The 24,332-nt window shown below is 56.2% G+C and overlaps 2 protein-coding genes across 11 annotated transcripts in view; one reads left to right on the forward strand and one right to left on the reverse strand.

The window, feature by feature from the left end:
* The window catches only part of CRAMP1 (cramped chromatin regulator homolog 1), a 57,518-nt gene extending 39,998 nt beyond the window's left edge, over positions 1–17,520 (reverse strand). Inside the window, exons 1-3 of one of the 2 annotated variants that reach the window (XM_058711183.1) lie at positions 17,383–17,520; positions 14,882–15,234; positions 5,198–5,400 (exon numbers count right to left, since the gene is read on the reverse strand). In XM_058711183.1, the coding sequence (XP_058567166.1) occupies positions 5,198–5,400; positions 14,882–15,233 (555 nt within the window). In that variant the 5' untranslated portion in view covers position 15,234; positions 17,383–17,520. Of the gene's footprint in view, positions 1–5,197; positions 5,401–14,881; positions 15,249–17,382 lie in introns of those variants that run through there. The other variant, XM_058711182.1, reaches the window with a different exon arrangement.
* A 544-nt stretch (positions 17,521–18,064) lies between these two features.
* IFT140 (intraflagellar transport 140) overlaps positions 18,065–24,332 on the forward strand; it is a 78,390-nt gene continuing 72,122 nt past the window's right edge. For 2 of the 9 annotated variants that reach the window (XR_009256729.1, XM_058711130.1), the window contains exons 1-4: positions 19,396–19,570; positions 20,045–20,111; positions 21,814–22,025; positions 23,719–23,889. Coding sequence is in view for 8 of the 9 variants with exons in the window: in XM_058711130.1 (XP_058567113.1) it covers positions 23,743–23,889 (147 nt within the window). In the remaining variant the exon portion in view is untranslated. The other 7 variants (XM_058711131.1, XM_058711133.1, XM_058711138.1 and 4 more) reach the window with 7 other exon arrangements.

Consider the following 24,332-nt stretch of genomic DNA (forward strand, 5'->3'; position numbering starts at 1 on the left):
TCTTGGTTTCTAAATCCCACTCCCCGAGAGGAACCAGGGCCTCTTGGAGAGATGGGAGCAGGGAAAGTACCAGTGAGGCTGGAATATCTTGCTGTGCACGGATGCAAGTGCCGACGGCACCACAGGAGCCTGGGGGAAGAACACAGGAGGCAACCTGAAGAGGCTCCCGGTGGCCAAATCTGCCGCAATATGGGCAACAAAACCAACAATGGTGTGAATAGACTGTGACCCAAAGACTAGCCTACATATCCCTGAATCCACATGTAAAGGAATTACTGAATTCACACCTAAATAGGGGAGACGAAAGAGCTTTTTCTTGAATGAGATTTCCAACTAATAAGTGTAGGAATAATGAAGTCAGAAAATCGTGATGGACAAACGCTGTAACAATGGTTATTTCAGATAAGAAGTGGCATTAGTGGCTAAAGTTAGTGGGGAAAAAATGAAAAACGGGGTATTTATTTACGTAGCCTCAAAGTAAAAAAAAAAAAAAAAAAAAAAAGACGAGGCAGCACAGGACCTGGCAGGTGCCACCTGAACGCAGTCACCAGGGGTCACACCACGAGGACGGGACAGAATACCTCACACAGTCCGGACAGGATGCACCCAGGACAGCCCACACTCCCGTGGCTTCCTTGACAAAAGTGCAAAGTGTGTTTAATCATAAGGAAAGCTCAGAGAAGCCCAGAGCTAGGGGCATTCCACAACCTAACAGACCACAAGTCTTCAAAGGGTCCAGGTCTTGAGAGCCGGAAGGAGGTCCCCAATGGAGTGCTCAAGAGTCATGTCCACTAAATGCAACGTGAGACCCTGATCCAGAACGGACATCAGTGGGAACACCAGCTAAACCTAGTAACACCTGCTGGTCAGTAAATGCTACGGTCCCACGTCGAATCTCATCATGCTGGCCCCACTGAGGTTACGTGCACATCGGGAAAGGTATATGGAATTCTCTGTACTCTTTCTGCAGGTTTTTCCTCCAAGTCTGAAATTCAAAGTTAAAGGGCGCCTGGGTGGCTCAGTCTGGTTAAGCGTCTGATCTCGCAGTCCATGAGTTCAAGCCCTGTGTCAGGCTCTGTGCTGACAGCTCAGAGCCCGGAGCCTGCTTCGAATTCTGTGTGTCTCTCTCTCTGCACCTCCCCCACTCGCACTCTGTCTCTCTCAGATATAAACATGGAAAAAAAAATTTTTTTAATGTAAAGTTAAGAGGCATCGGGGTAGCTTAGCTGGTTAAGAATCTTACTCGTGATTTTGGCTCAGGTCATGATCTCTTAGTTCGTGGGATGGGGCCCCGTGTTGGGCTCTGTGCTGACATCATGGAGCCTGCTTGGGATTCTCTCTCCCTCTGCCCTCTGCCCATCCCCTGCTTGCTTTCCTCTCTCACTCTAAGTAATAAGCATTTTTTTTTTTTTTTTTTAATGAAAAATGAAAGTTTGAAAAAGAACTCGTTCACTGTTTAAAAAAACAGCTTGGGCACCTGTGTGGCTAAGTTAGTTCAGTGACCCACTTTGGCTCAGGTCATGATCTCACAGTTTGAGTTCGAGCCCTGCGTCGGGCTCTGTGCTGACAGCTCAGAGCCTGGAGCCGGCTTTGGATTCTGTGTCTCCCTCTCTCCAACCCTCCCCTGCTCATGCTCTGTCTCTCTCTCACTCTCTCAAAACTAAACATTGAAAAATTTGAAAACACACACACACACAGCGGCAGGTAAAACACAAAAAGGCGTCTTCGATGCCCTCCTCTGGGCGCCCCGCTCCCCGCAGGCCCCCCCCACCCCCCCGCCCCAGCCCTTGATCAGAAACACAATGGAACGCGTGCAGACGGCCTCTCCATCTCTTGGCTTCGCCGCACGGCGGGAACCAAACCCACGAGGCACACGCTCTCAGTGGGCTGGAACCAGAATCTGGGTTTGGTGATTCCCCATCCCGTGTTCTAAGGCGACGCTGCCTTCCGAGTTCCTGGGGTGCCTGTCAGCATGGACTTCCAACTTTTCAAGCTCCTGTTACACTTCCCTAATCAGATCGGCCCTTTGGGGCGGCTTTTTCGCACCCTGGCACTGCTCCCACACTCTGTCCCGCAGGGGCCTGCACCCACAAGCTACCCGGGGAGAACTAAGGACGGGAGCCTGGCCACTGAGGCGGAAGTCACAAACATGAAAAGGGAAAACGGGAAGTCGGCGACAGGCTTTGTGAAGAACCAACCAACACCGAGCGGGTAATGACGTCAAGGATGACAACAGTGATGTCAGCTCCCTGACAGGAACCACGGCCCACGCCCGTTGCCACAGGAAGAGTCTGGGACAGGCCTGGCCCGTCTGCGTCCCTCCCGGAACCGTCCCAAGTTTAGTGGGTGGCGAGGGTGGCACTCCTGCCTCTGGGAAGTGTCTGAAACAGGAGACAGCACAGAAATGTCATCCCCCCCCACACACACAGGGTGACAGAGGCTCCGTGCCATCACTAGAGTCCTGCACGGGTCGGGCTTGAGACTGCCCCTCCCCGTCCCTCTCGGTCATGACAGCTGCTCAGTCCCTTGTGCCCCTCTGTGCCGAGCTGGGTCTGTGTCGCTGGAAGCACAGCTGAGTCCCACGTGTGCGTGGAAAAGGCAGGAATGACTGACACACACCGCAAGGGCCCCTGCGCCCCTCAGTCCAAGCTGTTCTGTCACACCCCCAACCCCAGCTCGTCAGCCCTACATCAAGGCCTCGCCAGGGTCCCGCCGAGCCCACGTCAGACACACAGCTCAGCGGTAAAGCACACACTCGTCCTCTCTCTCTCGTGCACACACACACACACACGATACGTGGGACACCCAGTCCCAGCTGGGGAAAGCATGAAGTGACCAGAAGTGTCAACTATTATGGTTAATCCAGGATTTCAGGAGATCTCAAACACCTCACTGGCGGAAAACGTACAACCAGAAAGCCGGCCCAGCGACAAGGGACTGAACTAATTTACCCAAAGACAGGCGGGGCAGGTCACTGCCAGGGAACCCTCCCCGCGCTTTTTAACAGACGAGCATATCTTCTGCCCTCATTCTGCACCCTGGCAGCCAGACCCCCCCAGAGCTGCACCCCCCCGCCACCCCCTGGGAAGGAGGGGCCACACCAAAGCAGCTAAGGTTTCAGGTGAGGGTCAGCTACACATTCAAGGACAGTCCTCGGCCCTCCGGTCTTCTACGCCTAACACACAACTTCAGGGAGGCCTAGTCCGGGGACGTGAGTATACAAAACCAGCCCGTGCCGTGCTCTGAAACCGTCATGGGGAGGGAAAGAACACACTTGACCTGTGTGAGGGACTCTGCACCTGGCAGAACGAGCCTCAAATGCACACTCCGTGATCTCCCTGGACGACTGAGTCCCTCGGCATGGACACAGTGGCCTCCTCCAACAGGGACAGCAGAACCGAAGCACTCCCCGGAGGGAGAAGGGCAGCCAGGGGAATGTTCTGCCATCGGCACGGAGTCTTCCCTCCGCGCGGCTCTAATCTCTCCAAGGACACTTGGGCGTATCAGCTCCAAAGCCCCTTTCTGCCATGAGCCCTGTTTGCCAGGCTTGGGAAGACTTTTCCATCACTCCCATTACTTCGCTATTAAAGGAATCAGGCTCGGGGCACCTGGGTGGCTCAGGGGGTTAAGCCTCCGACTTCAGCTCAAGTCATGGTCTCAAGGTTCGGGGCTTTGAGCACCGCGTTGGGCTCTGTGCTGACAGCTCGGAGCCTGAAGCCTGTTTCACATTCTGTGTCTCTCTCTCTCTCTGCCCCTCCCCTGCTCACACTCTGTCTCGCTCTCTCTCTCAAAAATAAATAAACACGGGAAAAGTTAAAAAAAATAAAACAAAGGCATCAGGCTCGCTGCCTGAGCAACCCGCTCACGACACCGCACCCCAATGAGGCAACCTACAATACCGCACGTACACGGACGTTCACTCCCAGCGCTACTTATCACAGAGTCCGGAAGGAACCACCCCAATCAACAACACGAGGACGGTTAAACAGAGCAAGGGTTGGATGCAGGGTAAGCACTGAGGTGCTGCAGGCCACTAGTGTCTGCTGTCACTGCTCGATTTGGTCACTGTAGTCAAAAGCGGCCAGAAACCACGTACAAGTGAATGGGTGTGGCTGCGTCCCAGTCAAACTTCGTTTATAAAAACAGTGAGCACGCAAGCCGGTTTGTTCGCACGTGAAGTAGAATGTTTTTAGGCGTTAACAGTATACCGAGCAAAAGAACCATAACATACCACGAAAAGGTACTTGAGATTAGTAAAAAGGGTATGTCTGGGGCGCCTGGTGGCTCAGTCGGCGGAGCGTCCAACTTCGGCTCAGGTCACCCTCTCATGGTTCATGAGTTCGAGCCATGCTGACTCAGGTCATGATCTCACGGTTCCTGGGTTTGAGTCCCGCATCGGGCTCTGTGCTGACAGCTCAGAGCCTGGAGCCTGCCTTGGATTCTGTGTGTCCCTCTCCCTCTGCCCCTCCCGGCTCATGCTCGCTCGCTCTCTCTCTCTCTCTCTCTCTCTCAAAAATAAAGTAAATGTTGAAAAAAAGTTTTTAATAAAAGTAAAAAAAGTATGTCCACTACGGTTGCAAATATTTGGGAGAGCAAAACAGAGAAGTGAGAAAGGTTGGCAGGGAGCACAGCGGGGAGCACGGCAGCCTCTCTTTAAAGGGACATTGGGATTGGGATCGGGGCAGGGGCGGGGGGGGGGGGGGCAGCTTCTATTTTTAGGACTTTCCATTCTGTCCCAGGTCAGCTGTGACATCTCTCAGGGTTGAGCTGCCTGCTCTGACTGATGTGCCAAGTGTCCCCTTGTCCCTCCCTGTCAGGGACCGACCAAGCCTCCCGAGTCAGCCCACTCAACTGCACAGGGAAGGCACAGGGACAGGACAGTGCTCTTCAGGAGAGAATGTTCCTGAGACAACAGAGAGACTCTTGGAAGAGAAGGAAAGGAATCCAACAGAGATGCTTCCTAACAGCCACCTCACTCTTAACCGGCTTTTAAAGTCACACGGTGAGGACAAAGGGCGAGGTCCATGGCGAGGCATGGGTCTCGGGGACCCACGCCTGCAGCCCACCAGGGGCTCCCCACCGAGCTGCTGAGCCAGGAGATCTGGTAGCCACGTGGCTAGCAAGGCAAAGGCAAACAGGGAAACGCGGACAGAGGCAAGAGGCTGGCCGTGCCGCCTGTCCTGGCCCCAGAGCTCACCTCGTACAGCCCCTCGAAGAAGGTGTTCTTGTCCTCTGTGCTCCACGACTCCCACTGCCGCCGGGCCTTCTTGCCTTCTTCCTTCTCACCACCTGATGACCCCAAGTTCCGGGAAGAGGAGCGGGAGCCCCCGGCAGGGGCGGCAGGGGCAGCAGGGGCGGCCCCAGACCCATTTCCGGACGACGATCCGCCACCGTCGGCTCCTTGGAGAGAAAGAACTATACAGTGATCTGTCCTGAAGGCTGCAGGGCTCGGGGATGCCCCGCGGCACCCGCGTCAAGGGTGGCGCCACACGGGACGGCACCTGGGACCCACCACTTGCCCGGTGGGGCTGTTCACCGATGACCTCATGCTGACCTGACCTGACTCCTTCCGATCTTTTTACAGAGAGCAAAAGCAGAAAGAGGTTTCCGTGGACCCACTGAAGAGAGCACAACATCCCCACCGGAGGCAGACCGCCCTTTGCCCCGTGACCTGAAAACACACGTCACATGTCACAGCGTCTCTCTTTCTCAGATGTGTCTGGGGTGAAGTAATTCTGGTTTTTCCAAACGAATGCAGTGAAATTCAAACTCAAGAAAACATTTAAGCATGTGTGAAATACCACCTTCTCTTAGAAACAACCCATACTTCAGAATGCAAATCGCTTGATGCCTTTAAAAGAACCTTTAAAAGATCTCAAAGGTCCTCTTTGTTGAACAACTTCCACCGACAAAATCTGACATTCCAGAGTGACCGGACAAGCCCGCAGGTGCTCTGCCAGCAACAGTGACGAGTCCCGCGAACGCACGCTGAACGGGAAGGGCACGGCGAAGTGTGACGGCTCGGCACTCCCGGGGGAACGCAGGCAATCCGCGAGGGGCAAGGGTCACCGATAGAACACGTTTACGACCTAGCCCACTCCTCCCACCCATCTGGCTCCTTCCTCAGAGAGAAGGGAAGCCCCCACACACACCCACGATAGCCGGACTCTCCCCCAGGGACCTGCAGGACCATCGGTGGGGAGCAATGCAAACTCTCAACGGCTAGGGACGGGGGTAAAGTAAGACCATAAAGACAAAAGCACTTGGGAAAGCAAAAGCGAAACCAACGCTGAATATCGTGAAATGCTTTCCCGGTGAGATGATCGTAGGCTTGTCCAGGGAGGCCGCCTCCCCGCTCACTCAGGCAGGGCCTCCCGGCGAGGCTACGCCCGCCTCACCCCCTCGACAGGCGTGCGCCTCCAGATCCGGGGCAAAGACGGGGAGTTCGCAGCAAAGCACAGGACGTGCAAAACTTTAAGCCCACTGATCCATCTCCGCTGGCCAAGACCACCCTGGAGAAACACGAGGCGTGGAGCGGGGGTGGCCTGAGGGACGGGGGGAGGCAGGGTCACCGCGCACCAAGAGGTCTGCCGGACGACGGCTCTGTGTCGCTGTGCCGAAATAAGGAGCATTTTCCCCACGAGTCAGCCCCCAGAAAGCAGAATGCGTTGTCACACATGCAGAAAGATCACACGGCTACGCAGAATGGGTGGGATTCTCTCACGTGGAAAAGTGTGCAAAAGTTCAGGGACTTCAGAAGCCAACAAGACTGGGGCCCAGAAACCGCCGTTCGTCACCGCTGCCCTGTCCAAGTCACTGCCGCTACCACGAGAGACCCTACACACACACTAATCAAAACTCAGTAAAACACAAAACCCATACCCTCGGTCACACCACCAACGTTTCTGGCGGTCGGTGTCCCCAAGTGGCTAGTGGCCCCTGTGCGAGACAGCACAGACTACTTCTACCGTGGTAGGAAGTGCCAGCGTGGTGTCCGGGAACTTGATGCCCACGGTCCCAAGCACACTGTCGGAGGGGAAGACACAGTCGGGGTTTCCCAGCGCGGCCCGTGTGCCTGCCACTCATTGCACCGCCCGCGTCCTCCCTCCTCCCAGGGGGCTGAGGGTGTGCTCCACGCACATCTGACTTCGTCCATTCCTCACCAAACCAAACCCAAGATGTGACCTAGCGAACAAACCCAACACCCCCCAGGACGTCTCCGACAGGCGGCGACCTCCGAGCACACCTGCCGGGACACCTGGCTTCGCACCATGCCCTGTAGAGCCAGAGGCGCTTCTCCCGCCAGGGCACCGACACCCTGAAACCCAGGCACTCGTGGCTGATTCTGGAGCCTGTAATTCCTGAGGTGTAGCGATCCGAGGAAGGGCTGGCTGATCGCCCCTGCGCCACCCACAACAAAGGATTTCAGAGTCCTTTTCAACCTGTGACGAAACGTCCGCTTAGCTCTTTTTCCAAAACAAGAGCGACCCGCCCGGCAGGCCTATTGGTGCACCCGGGCCGCCGGCTCCGCCAGCCCACGCCTGGGGCTGCATGTGCTCGGAAGTCACACGCGCGTCTCTGCGGTCTACGACGCAGGCAGCCCGCCAGCTCTCGCGACAGGTCCCCGATCACGGCGCCGGGGAGACTCCAGACCAGGGGAGCGAACCCTGAAGGCCAACAGGACCGAAGCGCTTCCAAGCAGAAAGGAACCTCAGGGACAGAGCGCAGAGTAAAGCGATGTCTGAACATTCCTGTTCAACAAACAAAGCAAATCACGCCAAGTAACCATTTCTAACGTTTGGTGACCATCACTCGAGACCTCGACTGCTTCGTGAAAGTCAAGTAGAATCGCACAGCTTCATCGGGAGAGGACATGCCGTCCGGCCCATCCCCCAAATTCCGGCTGAGGACGGAAGGCGCCTCATCCCGGCTCATTCAAGCCCTCAGCCGCAGGCAGAAACAAGACGCAGGAGCAGAGACACTGTGGCAGACCGTGACGCTGGGCCCCCGGGAGACGCCACCACCAGTGCAGAAACATTCAGATGCCAAGAGCGACGCATGAAGGGGGAGAGGGAAGCCAGCGAGGACAGAGGGGAGCTGCCGCAGGGGGAAGAGAAGACCGCCATGAGCAAGACCGGGTTGGGTATGGGGGCTTTCTCAGGGCTGGGAGTGGATGCGCGCAGAGGACCAAGGCCCACGCCCCAAGCGAGGCCACAGAGAGTGCGAGCGAGAGCCTGCGTGATGAGAAGTCAGCGTCCAAGAAACCTGGAGGGAGGGGCGCCCGGGTGGCTTAGCCGGTTTGAGCCTCCGACTTCGGCTCAGGTCAGGATCTCACGGTTCGTGGGTTCAAGCCCCGCATCGGGCTCTGTGCTGATGACGTGGAGCCAGTTCGGGATTCGCTCTCTCTCCCTCTCTCATCGCCCTCTCCTACTCACGCTTTCCCTCTCAGAAATGAATAAAAACACTTGAAACTCAAACAAACAAACCTAGAAAAAAAATGGATCCCAACAGCGAGGTCGCAGAAGGCAAGAACAGGCTCTGACCTTTCTGTGCCCAGGCCCGGCACCGGGCCTCACAGCGGATGCCTGACGAGACCTGGGGCACCGCAGGAGAGCAGGTCAGAGGCCCCCCCACCAGGCCCCGAAGCCCAGTGCCTCCAGAACAGAGCTCACCCTCCCTCTCAACCTGCTTCTGTGCCCCAGTCCTCCAGCTGCCCAGGGGCCGCCCAGCTTCTCCCCATTCCCTGGCCAGCCCTGTACCACCCCTGAGTGAGACAACTTTAACGGCCTCCTCCCCCGTCTCCAAATCATCAACCCTGGCCACGGCCTGCCCTCCAGAGCGTGCACCTGACAAATGCACACGTGCGGCCGGGGCCTGCCGGCTGTGGCGGCCCACTCCCCGCCGGGACGAGCTAGGCCGTCTGCCTCCTGCATGCGCGCTACCCCCCCCCCCCCCCCACGCCTCTGCAGGAGCCTGGGGCACCATCACTCACGCCCCTCACGTCACCGGAACGGAAGACAATGCCCGCCTTCCGAATGGGAACACTGAGGCACAGGGACAGTGGCCTGGCAGGCATACCACGCAGCTGCTTGGACCAAGAAAGGAGCGTGGATTTCTACAGCACCTTTACAGCGCGTTCGAATGCTTTACTCCTTTCTGTCTTCACAGTGTGCGGTTATTATCCACATTTCAGAAACGGGGAGACCGAGACTCCAAAAGCACGAAAGCCCCGAGGCCTCCAGGCAGCTAGAACCAAGCCTCTTATTCCAAACCCCGGCATCCTCCCCTAGAGCCACACAACACAATGGTGGCTGACACCCGCGTCACACACAGCTGCTCTGTATTTTTACTACACACCGAGCTGAAAAATCCACAGATTTCAGGACGGAGGGAACTTGACCTCGACATCTTTCCCTCAGCCTACGACGCAAAAAGGAACGGACAGATTCAATGACATGCCCAAGCTCACGTGGCAGTCAGCGGCAAGAGTTAGGACTGGGGAGCACGTGTACCGCTGAAAACAAAACCGTGGGACCTGACCAGGTAAGACACAGAAGACGCACTAACTCGCTATCCTGGACGTTTCCTTTCGAGTCTGGGGAGCCTCCTTCCAAAGGTATGAACGCAGAGACTGACAGAAGACCCGCACCGCGAGGTGCTGCGTGACGTCCCTCGAGGGGGACTCAGGCGGGCCACCCCGCACTTCGTCCACCCTCAGCTAGAAAGACGTTCCAATGTCCGCGGACGGAAGCGCATCTCCAGGCGCCGGAACACTTCCTCGTGGCCTGGGTCTGCGGTGAGAAGGGATGGGGACCTTTCAGAGGCCGAGCATGACACATGCCGGTCCGTTCACCTGGCCGCCTCTGGTCACAACATGCCACGGTCGAGACAGGGGCTGCTTCTGTGCCCTTCGTAGCACACGCCCTCCACGTCCGACGCCACAGCGGCCAGGCTCACTCTTAGAGCCCAGCCGTGACTGAGGGGATGCCCTCGCCACCAAGGCCGGAAGGATGACGTGGAACAAGGCCATTCCCGGGCAGGGCGTTGCGTCAGCAGACGTGGAGCACGCCGGTCTTCCGCAAGCTGCTCACCTCCACCAGGACGCCTCCCCCCTGCTCGGCCTTTGCCGGGTCTCCACAGAGCACAAGGGACACCGCAGCCGTGCCGTGAGAGCCCCTGCGTGGGGTCCCCGCCTCCGAGACATCCTCTCCCACGAGCCGAAGGTGACCTGGACCCGCACGGTCCCGGCGCGTGTCCCGGGCCCCGCCCGCAGCGTCTGCTGCGTCTCCAGCCTCCACGCGACACCCAGCCTCGACCTCAACGCGCCCGGGGCTGGTCTCCTTCCAAGGCACACGAACCATATGCCTTCTTCAGCGAATGACGAGATTTTCTGCAGGTAACTCTCGAGACCCCAGACAAACACAACACCCGAGAATCTCTTCGGCCTTTCGCACGTCGGTCTTCGGCGCTAACGCTGCGGTCACGCGACGTGAGATGCTTGCACACGCCACCGCCCACGACAGAGCTCGTTGTCGCGTTTCCTCTGTTCTCTTTACCACTCCGTGTAACCCAAAACGAGACACGGTGTACAGCGTAAAACGAAAATCCTACGGAATCCTCGGTGGGCCAAGGGCAATTCCACAAGCGGGCGCCGTAGAAACGGTAGTTCTGATGTTAACAGCCAGCGAGGTGTTTGAAAATTAGCTCCACCTTCGAGCCAACGCTCGGATGTTGCCTTATCTACTCGCCTATGCTCTCTGTCTGGCTCTTTAACGTGAAGCCACTGCAGTATGACCCTGAATTCAGTCTTTCACTGAGAGCCCCTGGGCTACGGGTGTTTTCCTCTCTATCCCGCACAGCTTCCTCAGGGCCCAGATTTGAGGTGGCCAGGGACGCAGGTCTCCTGACCCGACGTGCGGTCGGGGGTCACAAGGCAGCACCGTGTGTCAGGGCTACCGTGTCTTCTACCGTGTGCCCCACCACATGGGGCGCGGGGGGGACCACCCCGCCTTCCTCCTCCTCTTCTCTCCAAGAGGTCTGAGAGCTCTTGGCAAAGCCTGGTATCCCTGCCCAGGCGACCGCAGTGGGCTCTGTACGGTCATCACTGAAATTTTTTTTTTTTTTTTAATCTGTTTGAGAGACACAGAGAACCAGCAGGGGAGGAGTAGAGAGAGGGAGACAGAGGATCCGAAGCAGGCTCTGAGCTGTCAGCTGACAGCCTGAGGCGGGGCCAGAACTCACAAACCACGAGATCGCGACCTGAGTCAAAGTCGACACTTAAACTACTGAGCCACCCAGGCGCCCCAACGCCGCACCTGGTTTTATTCAACGTCACTTACCGACTGACACTGGGCACAAGAATCCCAGGCCTGGGGCCTGGCCCAAGAGCCCGAGAAGTGACAACACGAGCGAATGGAGCAGATGAGGAGCAAAGCGCCGGTGCCGACGGACAGAAAGGCCCCGGGGGGAGGGGCGCACTCTGACCACGCCCTGCGCAGGGCTCTCCCAGAGGCCCACACACACAGAGCTCCACCGACTTCACAGAACCTACCTTCCAGAATGCTCTCTTAAAACAGAGGACCCACGTCCAGACTGCAAGCTGACCCCTTCATCCTTCAACGTTACCTTAACATGGCTTTCGCCACTATCTCAGCCAACCCATTCGGAAAGTAAAGAACCTAATGTTTGGGCCGCTGAAGGGACCTCCGTTTGTCCCACAGCCAAACCGGCCCCACAGCAGCTCCGGGAGTAGAACCTGGGTCTCCCGACTGCCGGCTCACCTCTCTTTCCAGTATGGTATTCGTCTCCCAAAGGCTGACCCCATCGGGGTGGCAGAGCTCACGTGATGTCTTCTAAAAACACCTAGAAGCTATGAGTAGCCCACGGTTTGTGCAAAACATATGTAAGTTCTGCACAGGGATTTGCTGATTCCCCCAGAACGAGCACAGAGAAACCAGGTGACACAGCCCAACTGTGGAGCCCGCACTTTCATGACCAGCCTGCCCACAGGTGGGTGGAAGGAAGGGTCTCGGGCAGGGAGCAGGGGAGAGGGAGGGCAGCAATGGAAAGCGAGAGTCTACTCTGCACCCGCCTCAACTGGCCCGACAGGGCGGGTAGCAGCTCAGGGGCTGCTGGGACCTCTCTCTCCCCCTCCCCACAGGTGACACCTGCCCGTGTCCACCTGCCCAGCCTCTCTAGCTCCCTAACCTCAAAACTATCCACGTTTCCCGTAACAGAGGCGTCGGGAGATTCTTAACGACTTACACCAGGGCTTAGCGGTGATATTTACTGCACCGAGGCAGACGCTGGCGTTATCCCCGTTCACAAAGAAACCAAGCCTCCGAGAGAGAGACAGGTTTGCTCAGTCACCCACATCGCGAACTGGCCGAAGGCGGAAGAGCCTCGAGAGCTCTGGGTCCTCGACCTGGTTCTTACAGATATGTGAATTCTGGGTTTCAGGCTCAAACACATCCTTGGTTTGCGGCTTACCTTCCGCTTAGGTGGAGCACGTCATTCAAACAACAAACTTCAGTTTCTGCGCCCACTTGACACTGAAGTAACAGATATGAGATGCCCGGCACCTAGGTGCTAAATCCTGACCTTTAGAATTCAAAAAGAATTTAATGCAGGATCGTGCTAGAAAAAAGTCACCGTTTGTTGAAGTTGACAAAACACAGTTCTCTTGGAGAGCAAAACAGCGCTGTGGACAGCGATCCAGGGGGACTTCCTTCCCTCCACAAGACCGTCCCCCCGACACTCACCGCAAGCTTCGCACGCCTGTCTGCAAGCTATCGGCCAAAGAACCGCCAACAACCAGACGAATGGAAATCTCATTTTTTGAAAAAACTAAAAAACGCTAGGACTGTTCATTTCCCCCTGGATCTGCGCTCCACACCGCAGGTGGAGATTTCCACAATCTGTAAGACAGATGCCCCTCTAAGAAGTGTCTGCAAAGGTTACGGGGCACACAGTCAGAATCTGACCTTTGCTGGCTGCTAATGGAGATAAGCAAGCAGAGGTTCCCGAGACACGTGGCGGGGCACCGTGAAGCGTGGAGCCAACATCAGACCCCACCAGGAAACTCCAGGCTCAACCTTCCCTGTGAAGCAAAGCAGACGTGCTTCCTACTCCTCTCCTAAAAGCCACCATTACGGTTTGACTTTACTCTCACTCCGGGAAATATCAGCTTGCTAAAATAAGAAAGTATGTAGCTCCCAAGAAGCACATATCCTGACAAGCTTCCATTTTCCTAACGGAAAGTCGATCGCCACTCAGAGCCACACTCTGGGACAAGAACCGATGATGTGATGTGAGGCTCCTCCAGGGGCCCTTCTCCATCGGAGCCACGCTCTTCTGGGCAAACGAAAGCAAACCTCCCCTCATCACCTGACGGCTGTGAGTCTAACCACACACCGAAGCCAGAGCGCCGCGGCACCTGACGCACAGCTGGCCATTTACAGGTGACCAAGGGCTTTCACTCGGCCCCGTCGCACGTGAGCAGCCACTGCCGTGCCTGGTTTCTCAGGGGAGTGGGCACCTCTCTCTGGCAGATTCAAGGAGGCAAACAAGCAGACGAAAGGTCAGAGGGCCAAGTTGGCAAGGCCCTGAGCTCCACCAGGGCTTCTGAAGCCACAAACCATTGACGGCATCCCAGGGGCTGAGCTGACTTACACACCTGTAACCAGGAGCGGAAAAGCTATTTGGTTTACACAACAAACAAAGCAAATTAACGTTTTCCTAATTAACTGACAACTCTCACACCAACCTTGGGTAAATGTATGTGACCCAAGGTTTAATTTCTGAAACGTGCCAAATTACCGCACACTTACAACTTTACTTAAACCCAATCTACCAAAACCAAAAATTTGGTAAGGCCAGGATGATTTCAGAGGCCGGCCTCCTCAGATGAGGACAAGGCAGAACTCCGCTGAATCGTACACATTTGGCACACGTCTCCAAACTGGGTTCTTTCTCCGTTGGTTTCTGAAATCTTTCCTTCTTAAGATGATCAGGGCCGTCTAACAAATTTCACTTACCTTTTCCCAAGGAACTAAACATAAGGCTTTTTTTCCTGAAAAACTCATTGGAACTTTGTTCCATTTGCTACCTGTAAAAGTGCTGCAGACTCGGCCTCAAAGGAAAAGGACGTTAAGAGCAGCTCTCTTACAGAGAAAAGCGGTACACGACAGAGAACGAACACAGCAACAGCAGCACCATGGCGCGGCTCTCCTCCCGGTTCTGGAAGGGACCCCAGCGAAGCTGCACTACCGTCCATCGGGTCAGAACGCGGGGCCAACGCCGCAGACGGTAGGTATGTCCCAGGCCGCAGATGTTCTCACTACCTCCTGCCCCAGGGGACAGCCTTTCGTGGCGCCCGGTGGAAAGTCTAAGGGCTGCATCCCCGTGTCCTCAGCACTTTTGAGCCTAGACTACAGGAGGCAGGGAGCGATGGGCCCGAGTCAGACTCTGTGATCCGTCACTTTTGGCTTCTTATCAAATGAGTTTCAAAAGCCCACTCCTTTGTTGTACGTCCACCAGCTCGTGTCCAGGAAAGAGACGTGGTAGGTATTTCGCCTTCCCTCTCCCAACTATTGTCTGAGGTTTAAAGAGCCCACCGTGTAGGTCACCGAGGCTGCTTTACCAAGAACCCCCCCCCAGACTCAGGAACCCATTGTACTTGCCCAGAACGCATACTCACTGCCTCTTCTCGGAGTTTCAGCACGGAGAGCAACAGCCTCTTGGGAGGAGAAAGAGGACACGTCCCCTGCCCAGTGCCACCTGAAGTGAGCGGCAGCGCGCGCGGGGACGCGGGCGGGGGTCCCTCTGAGCCACCCCCCCCCCGGGGTCCGGGGCACACCCTGGAGGAGCGGGGGTCCCGTACCTTTTCCTCGCGGCCCCGAGCCGCCGGCGCCGCCGCTCCCCCCGGCGCACGACGAGTCCTTCCTGAGCCTCTTGCTCTGCGGCCTGACGCTGGACCGGAGGAAGTGGTGCTGGTCCTGCGGGCAGGCGGGCGGCGGGGACGAGGCCTGCGGGCCGCCCGCGGGCGCAGGGGGGCCGTCGCCGCCGTCCCGGGGGGTCCTGGCGTCCCTCTTTGTGCCGCCGCTCTCCTCGGCCGCGTCCCCGCCGCCGGGCCCCTCGCCCTCCAGCGAGTCCTCCTCGGCCGACCGCTTGCCCAGCCGCTTGAGCCCGTCCTCCCCGCCGCCGCCGCCGCCGTCTCCCAACTTCACTGTCATCCTGGCGGGGCAGGGGAGGGGACCCCGGTGAGGCGCGCGCCCGGCAGCCTGCCCGAGAAGTTTAGCGCACCGATGCCCTCTCAACATGGCCGCCGTTGTTTGTTCCCGATCCCCTCCCGGCCGCCCGCCGCCGCCGCCGCCGCCGCCGCCGCCCGGCCCGGCCCGTCCCCGGCCCCCGGCCCCCGACGCCGACCCCGGCTAACGGCGGCCGGCAGGCGCGGAGGCGGCGGGGCTGGCGGTCCGGGGGGCCGCGGCCGGACCGCCCTGCCCGCGCGGCGCCCCGGCCGGCGGGGTCGTGGGGTGGGGGCGGGGAGGGCCGGGGACGGCGGGCCCCGGAGGAGGTCCCGGGGTCCCGGGGCCGAGCCCCGAGCCACCTACCCCGTGGGGCCGCGACTCATGGCCTGCGCGGCGGGCGGCTCGCGCGCCGGCGTCTCCCAGAGCCGCCCCAGCCTCGGCGCCCGCGCCCCCGACCCCACCCCTCCCCGCCCCCAAAACGCGCGGGGCTCCGGGCCCGCGCACCTGCCCCACACGCCGCTCCCCAAAGTTGGCCCCGGAGCGGGGACGAGGGGCCCGGATCCACCCCGCCACGGGAGAGGCGCGGGCTCGCCTGCGTGCACAGGGGACTCCATGGTGGCCCGCGGCTGCCGGTCCGCCTGCTTATTTTAAAACACACGTAAGGAATAATAAGCTCGGGGTTTCTGGGAATCTTGCTTCCTAGGGTGGGAGGTGTGTGCTGCTGCCGAGATTTACGAATTAAAAATGCTTCTACAACAAAGGAGCCTGGGGCATGGAACAGGTTGGAGCCACCAGTGAACGTGACATCCGCAGACACGTCCAGATCCAAATGCAAGAATGGGCAGAAGACGGGGTCGTGTAAAAATTCTCGACAACCGTTGATAAAACCCTTGCATTAACTTTGTTACCCGCTGCAGTGCGAAATGTCAACCACAGAACTGAGGACCCTAAAAATGTGCGCAAGCCCGAGAAGCAGATCCGCTCAAAAACTGAGTCAGGATCAGGTAACATCACATTATAAGCCCCAAAGGGGTCAGTAATGTGTACCTGTGATAAAGCAAGAAAGATGAAAATTAGATTCCTCAACAGGTGATGATGCTATGTCCAAACTGTTTGACATCCTCAACAAAGCTGCTGAGAATGGAAACGCTTCGTTCAAAAGGGAAAAGACAGCAAGGCATCCAGGCTATGGGTGAAATACAGGAATAGGGACAATGGTCTCTCACTGAAACATTTAGAAAAGAGTAAAAATCATAGCAAAAAATCATAGTAACACCTCCCACTGCTCCGATGTATTGTCACAAAATGATCTGTGCCAGTTTTCATCTGCTGGAATTGGTCTTACAAATTATTCGAATTTAATGAATGACAGTTAAGAAAACAAATACAAAAAAAAAAAAAAAAAAAAAAAACCTCTGCCAAAGAATAAAACCATACAGGGCGAACACCCAAACTTTTTAGAGGACTTCACTGCACAGCACTTAAGGCGACCTATTTCTCAACCTATCGTTCGTACTTAAGAAACCTGGGAATACCCCAAAGGGCCTTTCTCTGGGTTATAATGCGGAGAAACCTACTCCCAGGGACCTTTTATCCCCAAAACTACCCACAGTCAAGCCTGGCAGGACCCACGCTGGGCATACACCGGCCACAACACAACAGACTTGCCTGTGTGCCTGGCTGAATACAGGGAAGACCTGAACGCAGAAGGACACGGCTTCTCAGAACCAAAAGGATATTGACACATTTCAGAGTTTTCCTCTACAGGAAAAGGAAACCACGGGGATGGAATCCTTTGACCGAAAACCTCCAACGCTACTTCCTGACCGTTCGCAGAGGTGGAATCACCTCAAGCGAAAAATCCCGACTCGACACCGTTTTGTCAGGCTTCGGGAAGGAAAAAGCAAAACCCTCCCTCCCGGGCCGACTTCTGGCTGCACACAAAGAGCGCTGTCACCGCGCCACTCCTCGGTCCGGACTCTGCCGGGCCACCCCGACGGAGTACCGCGTGCGTAAGCACCGACGCGAGGGCACAGGCCGCTTCTCCCGCAGCCCCGCTCCACCTGGGGCCCGGGCCTCGCCATGACAGGCGGTCGGGGCGGCCCACCCCTCCCGAACCCCGGCCCCCGGTCACCTTCTTCATCAACGCCTCGCAGCGGCCTGGCTTCGCGGGCTCCCCGGGGACCTCCCGGGCGCCCGCAGAACCGGCCGGGCCGGGCAGCCCCGGCCCCCGAGAGCCCGCTGCACAGAAGCCGCGACGTCGATGTGGTCCTCCCGCCTCGGAAGCAGTTACCCGGGGACCCTCGCCCCGGCACGTCCCGCCGCGGCAGGCGAGCGGCTGACGAGGCTGCGGGCGCGGGTGCTGCCGCCTCTCAGCTCCCGGAGGCCCGGCCCGCCGCGCTCAGCAGCAGTTCCGGCTACGGCAGCCGGCGGAGACGGCGGGCACTGCGCGCGGGGCGGGGCGGGACGGACGGCGCGCGGGGCGGGGCAGGGCGGGGCGACGCGCGCGGGGACGAGCACGCCCGAGTTTCCAGCGGGCGCGCCCCCCTAGGGGCGCTGCCATTGGCCAGCAGCGGGCGCGCGCGCTTGCACGTACGGACGCTGGGAGGGGGCGCGGGGCCGGCCTGCGACGCTGGTAGTGTTGTGACGCCGGCCTCGCGGCCGTGCGGGCCAATGCGTCTCTCCGGATTGGCGGATAGACAGCCAATAGGGCCAGCGCCCTGGCTGTGATTGGCCGGAGCTGTGTTGACGGATGCGTGAGAAGTAAACGCCGCCTCAGCTCAGAGTCTTGAATCCGGCGCGAACCGGGTTTTTGACGACAAAGTGTACAAATGCGACTGAGTGAGATAAATATGCCTTTTATTAGATCGAGTGTGTGCTTTTGAAGTTTCTTAGTGCAGTGGATGGCGCTGGGCACGTGGGTCATATTTCTTCGTCATGGCGATAAAGGAGTGTGTTCTAAATTCTCGCGTTTCTTACGGAAGAGAGGATAAAGCGGGGTGGCGTTCGAGGGTACAAACCTGGAAGGAGCAGCGTATGAGTCATAGAGGTCTAATGCACAATAAGACGGATGCAGACGATAATATTGTACTTGGTTACGTCATATGACCGATGTCGCTACAGCCGCCACATAACATGAATGCATCAAAGTAACACGCAGTACACCTTACACCTAAAGTGTCTCACGTCAGGCTTTTTGTTTCTGAAAATGAGGTCTTTAAAAACGGCATATTCCTTGTACCTATGTGATCCAGCACCTATCCTGTCGGATCCAGTAGTATCTGCATTTTCCTTTTATTTTTTTCACTTAATGGGGACTTCTTTGCTGTAGCAACATTTTTTTCCCCTTTAACGACATGACTTTGCTGCGTTGTTCGAAGTTAATTTCCAAGTTTAAGCACGCCTGACCGAAAAGGCCAGGGCGCACGTTCTAGTGCCTTTGGGAATGCAATCTGCCACCACGAGTCACATTGGTTTCTAATGGGATGAAGCCATGGGTACACTTGGCTACCATTTTCTCGCCAAAGGAGTCCATACGGCCCCCAAAGCGTTGCATGCACATCAAGTATTACGTCGAATCAATCGGCTTTGCTCAGAAATCCTCTTGAATCACACCCTCCTCCTTGAGATGAGACAAAGTAGAGCCCAGCAAACGGTGTGCGGTCCCAAAGACCGAAGAAGATGAACCGAAGAGAATCTTAAGGAAGATGGCGTTCCGTTTCTCTTCCACACTGTCAGCTGACCAACCCGTTTATTAAGGTGTAACTGCAGGAGCCGGTCCCAACAGGCTTTGCATCCTCATCACACCTATAAAAATGTCACCCGCTTCCCTTCTCTGCGCAGCACAGGCAAATGCTGGCCTCCTAGCTCCCCTTTCTGAGCTGGCGTTGTTGGTTGTAAACTGCGACGGGGACAAAATGCCCCGCAGGACCGCGGAGCTGGCCGCCGGCGGGGACCCGCCAGGGACTCTTGCCCTTGGCGCCTCACGAACACTCTCGACCGTATTCGGCTCTTTCCGGCCTCTCGAGGCGCTTCGGGTGGCCTCGGCTTCCGCCGCTCTCACGTTCGGCAGTTTCCGCGTTCCGCGCGCAGCCGTTGTCCGGGCAACGCGCTGCGGCTCGGCGGAGGTGAGTGGGGTCGAAGGGCGAGGGCTGCGAGCCGCCGGGTAGGGGCTCCGTGGCGGTCTGGGGCGGGGGAGCGGAGCGATGACGAGCCGGGCCAGACCCCGGTCCCGCGGACCCCCGGGCCATTTTCCTCCGGAAACCGGGCCTCGGCAGAGCGAGTCGGGTCGGGGTCGGCGGGAGCTGGGCGCGGCGTCCGAGGTCAGCACGCGATGATGGCCACAGCGGGCGCAGTCCGGGCTCCACCGAGGGCCGCGGGGCGGGACGAGCCCCCGGCGGGGCTCGGGAGGGGAGGCGGGCGGCGCCGGCAGGGCTCCCGGGACCCCCGCGGGACGGGGTGGGGGTTAGAAAACCGCCCCTATGCGCGGCCGGTCGGCCCTCGCGTGCAAGGCCTGCGGCTGTGACCCTGAACCGTCTGCGGTGAGGGGGCGCCGGCTGGGTGGCCGCGAGTGCCCGCGCCCCTGCATTCTGCCGCCGCCCCCCAGAGCCTCCCCCCGCCCCCCCCCCTCGCTGCTCAGTCCGCCTGCGCACCCCGAACCCTCAGCTGAGCCGGGCGCCCCGAGGCGGTGGTCCGCGGCAGGGACTGGCGTCGGACAGGAGCAAATCGCTTAGAACTAACGGAATTTGCTTCTTTTCCTCAAAGTTTGTACATTTGCCACTTTTTTGTTGTTCTAGAGGCCCTGAGTTTAAGGAAAGGAAGTGCGCTTGTTTGCGAACTGATGCCACTGATCGGTGTCGTTAGGTAAGGATAATGTTGTTAGTCACCTCTTCTTGTGTTTACTCCGGTAGCTTTTGTTTATGATTATGCAGATAATACTTCTTCGTGGTGGAAAAACGTTGAAACGCAGGTACAAGGAATGGTGAGCAATCCATCACACTGGGTAAAAACGGACTCACCCACCTTGGCCGCTGTTTGCAATAAACCAGCAAGAGCATCTTCCCTTGCTAATCAATATCTTCATCGTATTCGCCTGGAAGGGGTGCTGTTCTCAGGGCTGGGGGTGCAGCCAGGGACTCCCACCTGCAGCAGATAGAGACAGTCAGTCAAGCACACATTTGCAATAAAGTCTGAAGGACTTTGCAATGAAGGACCAGCCTGTGTGGGGACGCTGGAGAGAAGCCTAGAACAACCTGGCAGTGAAGTGAGAGAGGGCTGGGGCTTCTGAATATCCAAAGGTGGAGTGTGGGGGAGGGAGTCTCCCAGGAAGTCCCAGGCAGGAAAAAGTAGTTTAAAGACCTGAGAGTGGGCCGCCTGGGTGGCTTAAGCCGACTTGGGCTCAGGTCGTGATCTCACGGTTCGTGGGTTCCAGCCCCGCATCGGGCTCTGTGCCGACAGCTCAGAGCCTGGGACCTGCTTGGGATTCTGTGTCTCCCTCTCTGTCTGCCCCTACCCCACTCATGCTGTCTCTCTCTCTGGGTCAAAAATAAATAAAACGTTAAAAAAATAAAACCTGTGAGCACCCATGCTTATTCCACAGCGATGTTTGAGACAAAAAATACAGGGGAAACCAGGTTTTACCTCAAGTGCTGTGGTAACTCTTCCTTCAGTCTAACAAAATTAACATGACTTATTTTTCAGAGCAATATTTTCACCAAGTAAACTTGTTAAACACGAGTACAAATTTGTCGTAGCCCCAAATTTCCACCCTTGGTTGGCTGCGACGCATGAAAACTCAAAAGCTTTCCTTTGTTTTAACGCAAACGTTTCCTTTCGTTTAAACGCCCAGATTTTTATGCGGTTTTTTTCCGTTGTACTGACTTCATTTGAAAGCGCATAAGGACAGTCGGAGCCCCGTCCAGAGTGGATGTCCCCTTTGTGATGGGGGGGGAGAGGTCTCTGGATCCTGCCCCTTCCCCTGACTCCGGCCCCCCACGCCTCCCGCCCGTGCCTCCCTGCTCCACCAGCAGCCCCCAGCATGTGTTCCTTACTCCATGGCAGTGAGAACACCACCTCAGAAAGTGTGCGTGTGTTTTGGACTCAGTATATACTCAGAAGAAAAAGGGGAACGTTTGATATATGACTGTTCATTTGTACCTTCGTGCATTTAGCTTCTTCCTGAAATGGGTTTCCTTCTCTAAATCCAAGCTTGAGACTTCGAGGCTTCCTCTGATAGAATTATTGTTGCTGCTAAAGCAAATGACGTAGTCCATTCTCCACTCCGATGATAGAACGTCGCAGCATTCATTTTTTTTTTAACACCATTTTTTTTGTTGTGGCTAAATATACGTAATATAAAATCTATCATTTTAATTATTTGCGTGTATACAACCAGTGACATTAAGCACATTGCCGTGTGGTGTAACCATCCCCACCAACCCTCTTCAGTATTCTTCATCTTCCCAAACAGGAATCCTCTCTCCATTAAACACTAGCTCCCCATCCCCCAGCGCTACAGGCCCCGGTACCCACCCTTTCACTTTCTGTCTCTTTGTGACTATGCTAGGTCCCTCCCAGAGGTAGAAACACACTGCATTCGATCTTCTGTGATTGGCTTATTTCGCTGAGCGGAACGTAACGTCTCCTATGTTCATCGATATCGTGACATGTCAGAATCTCAAGGCTGGTTCATTCTGTGTTCTGTATGTGCACCATATTGTGTCTCCATTCATCTGCCAAGAGACAGTGGTTGTTCCGTCTTTCTGACTACTGTGAATAGTGCTGCTGTGAACGTGCATGTACAAGGATGTACCCGACCCCCTGCTTTCAGTCTTCCGGGTGTACACCCAGAGGTGGAGCCGCTGAACCACATGGTCCTTCTGTGTTTGAGTTTTCAGGAACCACCATACCGTCTTCCACAGCGTCTGCACCAGTTCGCACCCCCACCGGCAGTGCCAAGAGTTATTTTCTATCTTTCTGGTTAACAGCCATTTTTTTAAAAATATAATTTATTGCTGCGTTAGCTAACATACAGTGTATACGGGGTGCTCTTGGTTTTGGGGGTAGATTCCCGTGATTCATCGCTTACGTACAACACTCAGCGCTCATCCCAACAAGTGCCCTCCTCGCTGCCTATCACCCATGTTCCCCTTCCCCCCGCTCCCCCATCAACACTCAGCTTGTTCTCTGTATTTAAGAATCTCTTATGGTTCATCTCCCTGTCTGTTTGAAACTGTTTTTTCCCCTTCCCTTCCCCCATGATCTTAAGTTTCTCAAGTTCCACATATGAGGGAGAGCCTGTGATATCTTTGACTGACTTATTTCACTCAGCTTAATACCCTCCATTCCATCCACGTTGTTGCAAATGGCAAGATTTCATTCTTTCTCATTGCCAAGCAGTACGTCTGCTATGTAAACCACATCTTCTTTATCTGATAACGGCCATTCTAACGGGCATGACGTTGAATACTTTTATTTTTTTTATTTATTTATTTTTTTTTTTTATTTTTTTTTTTTTAAATTTTTTTTTTTCAATGTTTTTTATTTATTTTTTGGGACAGAGAGAGACAGAGCATGAACGGGGGAGGGGCAGAGAGAGAGGGAGACACAGAATGGGAAACAGGCTCCAGGCTCCGAGCCATCAGCCCAGAGCCCGACGCGGGGCTCGAACTCACGGACCGCGAGATCGTGACCTGGCTGAAGTCGGACGCTTAACCGACTGCGCCACCCAGGCGCCCCCGTTGAATACTTTTAAATGATAGCACATGAACCTGCAGATATTGTCTTATCTGCCAGTTAGCTGCCCCAAACTGACTCGAGGGTGTGAGAAGTGGGTAGCGGGACTGGCCAGTCACGCACTGTCCCACCCTCCTGTGCAGGGCAGTACGCAAATCTTTTCCGGGAAAGAAAGACGTTAAGTCCGGAGAATGAATCAAGTTCACCGTCCCTGCTGTTGTCGTGGCTTCGTTTTCTCGATTCTCTAACAAAGGAACCCTCTTGCTTTCTACTACCTGAGAGTCTGATGTTGAAGACAGCCGTGGTCTTCAGGCTTTATAGCAAATCGAATACTAGGTTTTTCTATATATTTCTGTGAAGCAGTTTCACTTCTATTTGGCTGGGGATTTTTGCTCAAAGGGCAGCTATGGAAATGCAAATTGTCCTCCTTACGATTGGAATAAAGATGTCGTCTAGCCTGCTGGGCTTTACTTTATTGTTTTGATGGCAGTGTTTTATTCTTTCCGTCGTGCCTGGATCATTCCGGGTCCAATTTCTTGCTTATTGTACGCTTTCCCCCTGTTAGAGTTCTCTTCCACATAAAGTTGCCTGCATGGTCTTAAGGGGCCTTTGTCAGTTGCATCATGTTCCGATGTTGGCTTCATGATGCTTGTCCTTCCCGGTTCCTTGTATGGTCACTGTCTTTGTTTTGTTCAAAACCAACAGGACTTGGCCATCTTTCCCACGCGGGTTTGAGCCCTGACTTGGTCTGAGTGTCATCATGGCCCTCTATTTTGACCACCGAGTGGAAGCCCCGGACTCCGTTGGGTCTCCTTCCCACATCCACTGGCACCCTGTGCATCCATTCCTGGCAGTTGCCTCCGTCAGCCCGACCTCAGGAGGCAGCGTGGATGTATACCTGGAACAAGTGAGTAGTAAGAAGCCACAATGCTGACTCCCAGAGCTCTGGCTGTTGTCTCCTCTTCGTTCTCACGTATATGTGTGCACACGGGTATGGGGGAGTGTGTGGAATGTGGGGTGTGTGTGTGTGTGTGTGTGTGTGTATCACGTTTTCCTGGGGTTCAAACTCCCAATATTATAAAAGCCCTTCAGTGTGGACAGTTCTCTTAGCCCCGGCACTTAGGTTGGGGACATGGTTAGGAGTGTCTAGCAGATTCCACAGTCAGCCTGTGGCCTCTGACCAGAGCCAACCCCTCTGTGCATCTGTGCGTCCCGGTCCAGTCTCCTGTTGGCCACGTTGGCCATCGGAAACTCTGCTGGTGTCCTGTGGCCGCCATAACGAATCCCCGTGAGCTGAGTGGCTTAAAACAAATCTGTCCTCTCACGGTCCGGAGGCCACAGTCTGAAACG

This window comes from Neofelis nebulosa, chromosome 18, assembly GCF_028018385.1.
Source record: "Neofelis nebulosa isolate mNeoNeb1 chromosome 18, mNeoNeb1.pri, whole genome shotgun sequence".
Lineage (NCBI taxonomy): Eukaryota > Metazoa > Chordata > Mammalia > Carnivora > Felidae > Neofelis > Neofelis nebulosa.